Source organism: Neopelma chrysocephalum, unplaced genomic scaffold, assembly GCF_003984885.1.
Source record: "Neopelma chrysocephalum unplaced genomic scaffold, ASM398488v2 Primary Assembly neopelma1_75, whole genome shotgun sequence".
Lineage (NCBI taxonomy): Eukaryota > Metazoa > Chordata > Aves > Passeriformes > Pipridae > Neopelma > Neopelma chrysocephalum.
Genome location: NW_020897736.1, coordinates 14,723,739 through 14,735,883, shown reverse-complemented (window position 1 = coordinate 14,735,883; position 12,145 = coordinate 14,723,739). Strand labels below are relative to the sequence as shown.

The window sequence follows — 12,145 nt, the reverse complement described above, 5'->3', positions numbered from 1 at the left end:
AGGGAGGTGGGTACAGCCTGGGCACTGCAGGGATGGAATCCAGGGAGGTGGGTACAGCCCCAGCTGGCACTGCAGGGCATGGAATCCAGGGAATCCCAGCTCTACCTGAGCGGGACATTCCTGCAGCGGGGAGGTTACAGGGTTTGATTGACTTCAGAGAGGGCAAGGCTGAGCTAATCACAGCAAAACAAGAGTTCCAGGGCTGCAAGCAACACTTGTATCACTCCTCAGACACGGTCATTGTGTCTCTGTAAAAACTATTTGGATCATCAGCAGCTATTTTGGAACTAATTTAACTTCCTTTTTTTAATTGTCATTCTAAAAAGCCAATAATATTATTTGATTTAGCTCTTCTTCCATTTTCTCACAAATAAAAGTGAATTATGACTCCCAGCTCATGACCTTTGTGGAAGTAACCAGGTGTCCTTAATACTGAAAACACTTGTCAAACACACAGGCAGGTTTCTGTCACAGAATTGTAGGAAACTTTGGATCAGAAGGGAACTCTGTTTCCTTGTTCCCCTCCCAGCAGTGACGATCCAGCTCAGAGTGAGATCTGCCTCTGGAGTTAGATCAGGCTACTCAGAGCCTTGTCCAGGCAAGTTTTCTATCTCTCTAAGGATGGAGATTCCCTGTTCCCTCTGAAAACTGTCTGTTCTTGAATATCTCTAATAATGACATGATACAATTGTCAGTGATATTTAGAACGTCATCTGTGGTTCCAACTTTAAAATCCTAATCTTTAAACTTCCTTTCTAAGGAAACTGTGAGGGTGGGGAGGCCCTGGCACAGGTTGCCCAGAGAAGCTGTGGCTGCCCCTGGATCCCTGGAAGTGTCCAAGGCCAGGCTGGACGGGGCTTGGAGCAACCTGGGCTAGTGGGAGGTGTCCCTGCCCATGGCAGGGGTGGGATGGGATGGTCCATAAAGTCCCTCCCAACCCAACCCATCCTGTGACTGTGCTGTTCCAGGGCATGTGGAGCACCCTCAGCCTGTGTTACTGTTACAGGGATACAAGTTCTTAATTCAAATATTCCCCACTAGTGGGGGCTCAGAGCTGCAGCTGGCACAGCCCACGTTCCATCCAGGAACAGAGCAGTGTGGAGTCCCTGTGCAGCTCCAGCAGGCTCAGCTGGCAGGGACATTCTCAACTCATGTGCATGAAGTCCATTCCCTCACTTCCATATGGACAGACATCTCAGAGCCTGGGGGCTGGGAAGAAAAGAATTTATCTTCATCTCAGTCTGAGAACTGCCATGAGATGGGAATTGGAGTTCTGGGATATACAGAACTGTACCTGCACAGTTTGGGAAAACCTTCATTGTTACATGTGATATTGTAATGTGAAGATTTATTTAATTCTGCCCTTTGTTATCTGTGATAAAAACTAAAAATTATTTCACTTTGGAATTGTATTTATGCATATATGTTGTGTGTATGTGGAGAGGAACAAATTGTGGACTCAACGTGGTGCAGTTTGGAGGCTCAGCCTTGGGAGTTCACTGACACTTTCTCTTGCTTCCATCTAGTGGAGTCTCCCTGACACTGACACCAGCGTACTCTGCAAGGGGCACAGCAGCTCCAAGTCTGTCTCCCACCAAGTCCATTGAAAGGATTTAAACTTCTATTATTTGTGTAAACAAGGAGTGTTTCCTAACCCGGAGTGTTAAACTTACCATGGTGTAGAAAATTGACTTTTTGTTTTGATGCTGATGGTAAATGACTGGCTCTTGTGGACAGAGCTGAACTATGAACAGGAGGGATCAGTCCTGGAGAGCAAGTGCTGACAGCAGAGGACAGGATGTGACTGCAAACAGCAGCGTGGTGTTACAGGTCATAACTTTTCTCTTCCAGAAGCTGGAAGTTATGAGATGACAAACCAACACGTAAAGCAAAATGGAAAATTGGAAGATAACCCCACCACTGGCAGCCCCCCACGGACAACATTACTGGGAACCATATTTTCTCCTGTTTTCAATTTTTTTTCACCAGCAAATAAAAATGGTGAGTCTTAGGTAAAAAGCCAGGAGTGTTAAAGCCGAGAGTGAGATTTTTTTAAATGAAATTGCTGTTCTGAGCAGCAGTACACTTTGCATTCTGATTTACAGACCAAGAGTTACTGCTGCCAGATAAAGGGCTCTGCAATTCTTAGATGGGTTGATCGTTAATGAAAGAAGGAATAAGTTTATAACCATTAGAATATCTTTGTGCACCTTTCAGTAAAAAAAAAAAAAAAAGAAAGAAAAAAGAAAGGATTAAGTTTCTTGTCCCAAACATATCTTAAAGCCATTTGTCACGGCCATCATTTTGGTTCTTGTTTTTGTAACGTGACCCAACGCAGATCCCTTCAGTTGTGCTGCAGCTTTGCTGTGTGTGGTTAGGAGGGGCTGTGAGTGTCGTGGGGGCAACTCAGAGGTAACGAGTGTCCCGAAATCTCCCCCCAGGAACATCGGGGTCGGACTCCCCGGGCCAGGCAGTGGAAGCTGAGGAGATCGTGAAGCAGCTGGACATGGAGCAGGTGGACGAGATCACCACGAGCACGGCCACGTCCACCAACGGCGCCGCCTTCCCGGGCCAGGCCGTGCCCCTGCGGGGCCCCCCCGGGCTGGGGGACACCGACGAGCCGGGGGACCGTGACCTGCCCCCGCTCACGGGTACGGCACAGCCCTGCTCCTGTCCCACCCTGCTCCTGCCCCAGCCCTGTTGCCTGCCCCATTCTGCTGCCTGCCCCTGCCCTGCTGCCTGCCCCAGCCCTGCTGGGAGCTGCTGTCTCGCCTCAGCCTGGGGCACACAAACACTGCTCGTGCTGGGTTTTATGGTTAATGCACTAATCTGGTTCGTGCACCACAGGCACAGTTTGGGCAAGACTTGTCTGCTCCTGGTGCAGCTCGGGTGGTCTCATAGCGCTTCCTCACATGGAAACAAAGGTTCCAGAGGAAAAGTGTTTTTATGAACATTGAGTACCACCCCACCCGCTGAACATGCACACTCTGGGCTTGCTGATCTCCAAAGAGAAATGGGATACATTTTGGTATCTTATATTAGAACCACGTGGTGAGTGAGAACCACGCAGACCCTACACACGAATCCTGATAAACTGTCCATATTTCCTTCAAAAGACTCATCATACACCTTTTTTTTTTCACAAAAGTTGTAGCCATGAAATGCAGTTTCTCTGTGGATGGGCAGCATCAAATCCTTAACAGTTCCCTAAACCCTGCCCAGACCCTCAAAGCTTTGGGGATGGATAGTTTTTGAAGGCTCCTGCCAAGGAGGTAAATGTGACCTCTGAGCAGCCCCTGGGGTGGGAGGTGGGGCTGGGGACAGAGTGTTTCACTGTTGCTTCTTCCCTCGTGTCTCAAGTGCACATTGTGGCTTTGAGGAACTGCACTAATAAGACCAGCTCTTGTGGTTTTTTGTTTTATTTTTTTGTTTTGGTCATTTTCGTTGAATTTTAGCACCAGTATCTCCAGACAGTGGCTACTCATCAGCTCATGCAGAAGCCACCTATGAAGAGGACTGGGAAGTCTTTGATCCGTAAGTGCCAGTGTTTGTACTGAAAATAGTCAATTGATCATTTCGGGTATTGGATTACGATATTTTAATTTATATTTATTATTATATTAATTGCATCATTTTAATGTTATGATAATGAGCTCCAAAAGCCCTTAACTTAAAAAAATAATTATATATTGTTGTGGGGTTTATTTCAATTTAAAATACTTATTTCCTGTGCATCCCTAAATATTTCAAATATTTAGTTGACCTAAAACATTACAGTTTTACAGCACAATCTGTGTTCTTTTCAGATACTATTTCATCAAACATGTGCCCCCACTAACAGAAGAACAGCTGAACAGGAAACCAGCTCTCCCACTCAAAACCAGAAGCACACCAGAGTTTTCATTAGTTCTAGACTTGGTAAATATCTTTATAAACACAAACCAAAGCAGGGGGATGGGGCATTTCCCTTATTTTGCTTGTGGAAACCAGTCATGTTTGCTTTAAACAAAAAGACTGTTGAATGTCACATAAGTTTTAGTATTTTTAGTAAAAAATACTAGTTAAAGTAGTTAAAAGTAGTTTAAAAAGAATTATTAGTGGCAGGAATAGAATGCTTGTTGTATTTGTCAACTACTTGCATCCTTTTTAAAAAAAAATTACAGTTTTTATCATTTCACAATCCTTTCTTTTATATATCTTTTTAATAGGATGAAACATTAGTGCACTGTAGTCTAAATGAATTAGAAGATGCTGCACTCACTTTTCCAGTTCTTTTCCAAGATGTCATTTACCAGGTAAAAAGAAAAACACAAACCCTTTTACTTTGTTTAAGGTGGGAATCCTTGGGTTTTGTATTTGTTCTCATCTTGTGTAAAGAGAGAGAAGCCTGGTGATAAAGTTACACCTGTCTGGTCATGAACTGCAGGTGTCACATTTGGCAAGAAACTTTGTATTCACTTCAACTGTTCCCCTTTTCTTGCCCTCTGGTCACTTGGTTGTGTCCACATAGAAATGTGATATAATTCAGTTCATGCAGCACAACTCCTTGTGGACATTTACTGTGATGGGAAGGGAAATTTAAGCCTATTCCTAAGTGACTGTTAAAAAATTGATAAAGCTGAAATCACCCTAAAATGAGGCAGTTCAGCATCCTTCCTTCTCTCCCTGGATATTTCAGTACCTTTCCTCAGAGCTGTAGTTCTGTGTGGGCAATCTCTGAACCAGAAATAACTGTGAGCAGAGCCTGGGGCTGCTGTTTTTACCCCTTTGTGTTGTCACTGTGGGCTCAGGTCACGGCCAGGTCTGTCCAACACACACCAAATATTACCTGGGTGTTGGCCCCAGGGACAGAACAGAGCCTGGACGTGCCCTCACTGCCACCAGGTGCTCCAGGGCCCTGGGGCTGCACATTTACAGAGGTGCCTCCCTGGGAGCCCAAATCCTGTATTTGGAGTTCAGTCAGAGGCAGAAATCTCCTGACTCGGTGTCTCTTTTGTGAGTCCACAACTTCTTCTGGGGAATGATTTCTCTGTGTGTGCAGTTCTGTGCTGGTGGTATCCAAGTTTATGGAAATTTGGAAGTAGCTGAAGCCTTTTGCAATCCCTTCTGCCACCCCAGGATCAGGTGGAATTGTGTTCAGGTGTGGTTGTGTTCAGGTGTGGTTGTGTTCAGGTGTGATTCTGTTCAGGTATAATTGTTAGTGGTCATTAAGATGATGATTTAGTTCAGGTGCTGGCTCACGGTGTCCAGTACTGGAGCTGGTGCTGCCCCGCTGCTGAGAGCCGAGTCAGGATGTTCAGTCAAAGCAACCAGTTCCATTTTTAATTTAGAGACTGTTCAACTTTTATATTTGATTGAAATTATTTCTAATTCCGTCCAATTTCCCAGTAGCTCGATGTTATCATCTCACACCTTCACTTAGAGCTGCTCAGGCTGTGAGCCAATGGAATATTGGTGTAATGAGGTTATAGTGGAAGTTACTATTTGCTGTTTATTTCTGATGCCCATTTTGGCCTCCTCTGTAGCAGGTGGCACAGTGTGGGGTGGGGGAGGGCTGGAGGAATCTCAGTGTTTACTAAAGCCCATCTCTGCTCCAGGTCTATGTCCGGCTAAGGCCGTTCTTCCGAGAGTTCCTGGAACGTATGTCTCAGATTTATGAGGTAAAACAGTTGGACACTACTTTTGAATTTCATTTTTAAATTGTATCCACACACTTGCATCTCAGGTAATGACTTTTTCCCCTTCAATCCCCAGATCATTCTGTTTACTGCTTCTAAGAAGGTGTATGCAGACAAGTTATTGAACATCCTGGACCCCAAAAAGCAATTGGTCAGGTAAAAACAGAACAGTGTGAACATACCCTCAAGGACCAACACCTGTACCTGCTCATCCTCTGTTAGGCTGGCTCAAGGCAAATGTCCTCTTGGGGATCAGAAATGTGCTTTGGAATACACACTGCAAATAAAGGAAATGAACTGAGTATCAGATTACCTTTAAACTACTCAAAATCGATTTATTAACTATAAATTGTGACTTGTATAACTTTTACAATCAGCATGCTGTTTGTCCATATTCAATCACAAAATCATTTGTCTGTTGGTTTTGTATTAGAGCTGGTTTGGTTTATCATTTCTCAATACTGAGCTTTGTTGGGAAGTGATTGGCTTTTCCAGTTCCTTAAGGCAGAAAGAAATTCTGCGGGGTAGATTCTGTTATGCTCCCCTGGAAGGAGGACTGTACCTTGGGAAGTTGAAACCAAAGAGATTTTTGCTCAGGGGTTCCCCCTCCTGGGGTGCCCCAGGTCAGGGAAGCAAACACCTGCCTGTTGGTGGTCAGAGCTGTGTGACCTGTACCCAGCATCTCTGCACAGCCCTTCTCTGCATCCTGGTATTGTATATTCTGAGGGAAACTGGATTTTCCTCACACACACAAGAACAGACAGTGGTTTTCTCCATTGCTTTCACTCGGTGGCGTGGGCACATCCCAACTCACTTTTGAGGTGCAGGAAGTTAAGATGTCACTAATTTTGTCCAAGAACAGTTGTATTGTGTCCTGGTTTATGTGACATCCACCACAGAATCCCAGTCTGGGCCTGGTAACCTCCTTGCCACTGTGTAAACTAGACTTGGGAATCCTTTCAGTCTTTGGAATGCCTGAGCCTGGCTGTGCCAGCGGGTGGGATGGTGGGCAGGAGGCACTGGCACCTCCAGAACGTGAGCCTGGCTGTGCACCCGAGGTGTTAAACCCCCTGCAGTCCAGGACTGGGATCATACCTGGGTTAGGGCAGGGGAAGACCAGTTAAACACAGAGCCAGCCAGGGTTTGGGGCTGTGCAGAGCTGTTCCCGTGCTGCCCCATGAGGCTGTGGCTCCTGCAGCAGCCGTGGTGCCCGGGCTGTGCCCCAGCCTGAGGTGCTGCCAGGCCTCCTGTGACTCACCCTCTATATATAAATGCTGAGGCAGCAGCTCCTTCCCTCCATGGCAACGTTGGGAGCTCAGCTCCTGTATGGAATTAAGCACACTATGTACAGCTTCTGAAAACTCCATTTAAAAATATAAGCACCCTGGGAGGACTGCACTGCCATAGGGCTGGGCAACCCCAAACCTGCCTAGTGTACAATTTATAATTCTGTTGATGTGCCATGAAATGTGAGTTTTATTCCTGCTGGTTTTTTAATCTGACTCCTCCTAGTCAATCCATCCATTTCTTCTGTCGTGAGTTACACAGGAGCAGATTAATTGGAAAGGAAGGAACTGATGGGATGTTTTGGCCTTGAGGCTTTTTTTCAAGCTACAGTAACTGATATAGGTTAATTGACAACAGAGGTGTAATAGGAAAGGAAACATTTCTTGTTATACTTTGTGCTCTGGCACTCAATGGCAAGGGGAGGCCTCGTTCTGTGGTCTGTGGGAGCTGGGACAGAGTAAAGGGATAATAACCTCCAATAAATTGGCTCCTGTGCAGCACCTGGGGCCTGGCACATCACTGGGGTGTTTTGGGTCCCTTCGTCAGTCTGAAAGGGATCAGAAAGCAAGAGCTGTCTAAATACACACCCCCACAGAACTGGGTTAGCGCAAAGTCACCTGAACTGGGCATTTTACCAGTAGAAAGCTCTAAAGCGACTGGGAAAGGAGCACAATTCTTTAAAAGGGGCAAGGAGGTTGGAAGAGAAAAGGTTGGGTAAGGCTTGGGAGAGTCACCTGTTCCTGACCCAGTGGGGATGTTGTCATTGGCCTCATTAATTAGTGACTTCCTTTAATGACAGGCATCGACTTTTCCGTGAGCATTGTGTGTGTGTACAAGGGAATTACATCAAGGACTTAAACATCCTGGGCAGAGACCTCTCCAAAACCATCATCATCGACAATTCACCGCAAGCCTTTGCTTACCAGGTGAGGGGCTGTGGGCAGCAAACCCCCAGGGAGGGCAGAGCTCCCTGAGCCAGCACACTGGAGCCCTGCTGCTGGAGTTCACTTCTTACTGAAGTTTGGGGCCAGTGAAACCCTACACTTGGATCTCTCTTCTTGTTTGAGTTTGGGGCTTATGTTTGTTTTGAAGTTTACAAACCAAAACTGTGGGGAAAATACACCTGAATGAACTCTGACTTGGAAACATTTTTCCTCCAAATGCTGTTTCACAAGTCATATTTGTAAATAAATTAAGTATATATCATGTCTTGATGATTTTTTTTTCCTTTTTTGACTTTAGCTTTCCAATGGAATTCCTATAGAAAGCTGGTTCATGGATAAAAATGACAACGAACTCCTAAAATTGATTCCATTTCTGGAGAAACTCGTAGAGCTGGTAAGTGTTTCCTTTCTGTGGCTCTTGCCAAAAACGTCAGTGAGCTCTTTTAAGTGTTTTCACATATTTTAAGGGTTTTGAGTCACTGAGATTTAGGCTGATGAGGGTCCTGCGTGTCCCTGTGTGACTAGGCTGCCGTGGGCTGGATTTTAGAGTGGGCACAGGGACGTGTTCACACAGCAAAGGGGGGACTGCTGGCATTGCTGACTGTGCTGAAAACCAGGGGCTGTGGGCTTGGAACATCAGTGATAAGGAAATTGGGGGTCTGGGGACGTTTGCATGACATAATGCCCGTTGTTGGGAGTGCTGCGTGCCTTTGTTCTTGAAACAAATAAATTACCCCAAATCATTGTGGATGTTATGTAATTATTTCTGTAAACCTCTCAAATGACATAATTCATTGCTTATATTTTGTTATATTAAAATAGGGGTGTTAGACAGTGAACCCTGTGAAAATGTGATTCTTGGCTGTGTTCATTGCCCTAAACCTGCACTTCTCCCCCCAGAACGAAGACGTCCGACCTCACATCAGAGACAGATTTCGCTTGCATGACTTGCTACCCCCCGATTAAAGCCTTTGCTCTCGCTGCCGAGGGGAGGAAATGCAGGACCCTGTTGGACTAATACAAAACATTGCCATTACTGTTGAAATTTTGCATTTTTGTACCCCGTCTTGCTTTTCTTATCTTTGGTGCCCAACACTGATCAAGGGTTACAGAAAGAGACTTTCTACACCTGAGGTTGCCGCCATCAGTACAATCCAGTACCCGCAGTAGGGAGGCTAGAACAGAAAAGGCTTTAGAACTAGTGCAACTCCAAGGAAATTTTTTATGTACAGGACATCTGCAGTTTATAAAGAAAATTCTGTTTCTGCCACCAGCAGTTTGACCTGTAGAAACACAGGATTTTATGATACAACAGAGATTGAAAATGGACTCGGATTTTCTCTCTGTTCGGTGCTCTAAGTGGGTTTGTAGCCACTTTTCTGTTACTTTTAAGATTCTCATTTCAACAGGAATGGCCAGTAAAAGTTGTTTTATTTTTCCTGTTAAGGTTTATAACCTTTTTACATTTTTGACCTGTATTAGATTAGAATTTCATTATGCATTCCTTTTAGTTGAGGCGCTTCATAGTTTTTCTGGAAATAGCCAAATTTTGTTAGTTTTTTATTAAACAGTTGGCTGGCCGTTTCCCTGCTTTGTCTGCCTGCATCCTGTATATTTGTTTAAAAATATTCTCTAGTTTTAGCCCACGTAAGTTTCATTTAGAAAGAAAAAAAACCCCCCCGCATTTATATTTTCTTTCTGTAATATTCTACTGTAGTCGAAACCTTTTCAAAAATCAAGAGACTGGCTAGATAAGAAGATAAGAATTACTAATATTCCGAATCTTTTAAACCATTGTGATGGCACGTACTCCGGACAGAGCACACCTGGCAGTGGCCCCACGGATGGACAAGGAATACCTCACACTGTGCTGTGCATGGACCTGGCGAGGAGGAGGAGCGTGGTCAGGTTTGCTGGGATCCCATTCCTGCTGCCTCGGCTGCTCCGGGACTGCCGTGCTCCGCGCTCAGTATTCCGGGGAGTCGGGCCTGGGCTGGGCACCCCCGTGACACTCCCGGTTCCAATCAGCCTCTCCCGGGGAGCAGCCCCTGGCAGGGCTCCACCTGCCATCCCAGTGGTTTCCCGAGGGAATAGGCCCCAGCCGTGGCTCCTAATGCAGCGCCCCGGAGGTGATATTTTTGTAACGGTGGGAAATCTGCTTTTCCGGAGGCTTTTTATGGAAGGGAGAATTTGTACAAGGTAGGAAGCTTTGCCTCTCGACTGCATTACCACGCCACAGGCTCGGACTGGTTTTGTGTAAAAGATGTCACAGAACGGCACTTTTTCTAAAGAGAAGTTTGCTATTTTGTATGCTTGATAAGAAAGTACAGTATTGGAAATTAAAGGTGGACAGCTGATAATTGAGAAGTATGTCAATTAATTTTTTATGTATATTACCTGTTTACTTGTACAATTTTATTGTACAAATTACATGCAGCTTCATTTTCAAATGAGTCCTTAAAATAAGGAAAATCTTTTTAGCAAAACATTTAATTTTTGTATTTTTGATTTTAAAAGGCATGAGTTATGTCAACTTTTTCCAGTGTATTAATGAAGATTTTAACTTTTCATCAGGTTGAGTGTTTTCTTACTATATTATCTGTTGTGTATGTAGCTAGCACATGGTGTCACTGAACTGTTAAACTTAGCATGTAGAGCAAGCCTGTTTTGTGGAAAATCCTTATTCATTAAAAACAAAATCATCATGGCAGATTTTCTGCAAAAAAAGTGAAAACATTTGCAATTCAGAATACTGATTTTTTTTGTATTTAAAGAAAGGTATTTTGCTTGCAGGAAAGAAATACTACAGATTCATTTTAATGAGAATCTTTTAAATGTATTTATCTTTAGGGCATCTGGGCATCTTTACGCTGTTTGTCTTATGTCTTTATTGAAATAAAATGTACAGAACATTACCTTTACATCTGCTTCGCGCAGCCGTGTCGCCCTGGGCAGCCCCTTCCTCAAGGCTGTGCCCATGGCTCTGGAAGGATTGCTGCATTTTGGGAGTGGGCAGCTTGTGTTGGAGCTGCTCCTTGGTTTGCCAGCCCGTTGTCAGTTGTTCTTTGCGATGTAAATCTGAATTTGAGGGGTTTCATTAGTTTAGGGGCAAAGCTCTGTGTAACGGGGGGTTCGTCCAAATCTCTCACGTCACAGAACTGCTGTGAATCCACTGACCCACCAGAGCGAGCCCAGTTTGGTTTAGTTTGTGGCCTTTCTCTGGCTGTAAAGGGTGTTCAGCTGTTCAGATAATGTCCTTGTCTCCAGGTCCCCTCAGTGGCTCCACCCATTCCAAAGGTGCTGCCGGGGCTGAGGAGAGCAGAGCCAGGTTAGAGCTGTGTCTGTGCTGTGCCCACCGGATCCGGGAGGGAAACCCTCCTGTCAGGGGGGGATTGATTCTGCACAGACACTGCTCAGGGACAGACACTGCACAGGACACACAGCCAGTGTCCCTGTGCTCCCGTGCTGCCAGCCTGCTGGGTGTCACTGAACGCTGCACAAAGGTTCTGCCTTCTGCAAAACGTCCCTTCCTACAAATGTCAAACCCTTCTGGAATGAAGCAGAGTTTAATGCACAGGTTTTATTTCTCCTGTTGTCTCGAGGGCGAGTTCCCTGTTCCTCTGCCGAGGGGCTGGGCCAGGTTGTGTCCCCAGAACCCCTCCTGTGACCAGGGCAGGCTCAGCCACGGGTGTTACTGAGCCTTGAATGTCTGGAACTCAAGCAGTGCATCTGCAGCTGGATCACTTATACCCATTTTATGTATTTTGGGGAAGTACAACTCCCTATTTTCAAAGTTCTGAATGTTTTCTTTTGTGGTCTCCTCTGTTCTGCTGAAGAAGGACGTGGACACACCTTGTGGACCACATCCCAATTTTGCTTGTCCATGCAATGTAACTGTTTTGCTTTATTGTTTTGATACTTGCAAGAATGTCATCGTACCAATGGGCCAAATCTTGTAAAATGTGATGGGAGGAGAGGTCCTGGGCTATGGATTTGTGTTTCCTCTGCAGTCATTTCTAGTCTATAGAATCAGAAAGATTTATATTGAATATTTGTGCTCTGGCTACTGTTTTTAGGATTTTTAGCTGGTATCATCCTTCACTGAGACTGTTTTCTGCAAATCAAGACATTGCTCCTGTCGATTTTCAGCCTTGAAGGGAAGGAATTGTGTCTGTGTTTTACAAGCTAAAGATACTGGAGGCCAACAATGAAAAATTTCAATGTTCTTTCAGTGCA

The 12,145-nt window shown here is 45.0% G+C and overlaps 1 protein-coding gene across 3 annotated transcripts in view; it reads left to right on the top strand.

Moving 5' to 3' along the window:
- The window catches only part of CTDSPL2 (CTD small phosphatase like 2), a 14,275-nt gene extending 3,451 nt beyond the window's left edge, over window positions 1-10,824 (top strand). The window contains exons 4-14 of one of the 3 annotated variants that reach the window (XM_027688602.1): window positions 533-598; window positions 1,852-2,001; window positions 2,442-2,651; window positions 3,456-3,534; window positions 3,807-3,918; window positions 4,209-4,295; window positions 5,598-5,660; window positions 5,755-5,834; window positions 7,765-7,891; window positions 8,208-8,303; window positions 8,810-10,824. In XM_027688602.1, the coding sequence (XP_027544403.1) occupies window positions 533-598; window positions 1,852-2,001; window positions 2,442-2,651; window positions 3,456-3,534; window positions 3,807-3,918; window positions 4,209-4,295; window positions 5,598-5,660; window positions 5,755-5,834; window positions 7,765-7,891; window positions 8,208-8,303; window positions 8,810-8,875 (1,136 nt within the window). In that variant the 3' untranslated portion in view covers window positions 8,876-10,824. Of the gene's footprint in view, window positions 1-529; window positions 599-1,851; window positions 2,002-2,441; window positions 2,652-3,455; window positions 3,535-3,806; window positions 3,919-4,208; window positions 4,296-5,597; window positions 5,661-5,754; window positions 5,835-7,764; window positions 7,892-8,207; window positions 8,304-8,809 lie in introns of all 3 variants that reach the window. The other 2 variants (XM_027688601.1, XM_027688603.1) reach the window with 2 other exon arrangements.
- Window positions 10,825-12,145: the final 1,321 nt, after the last annotated feature.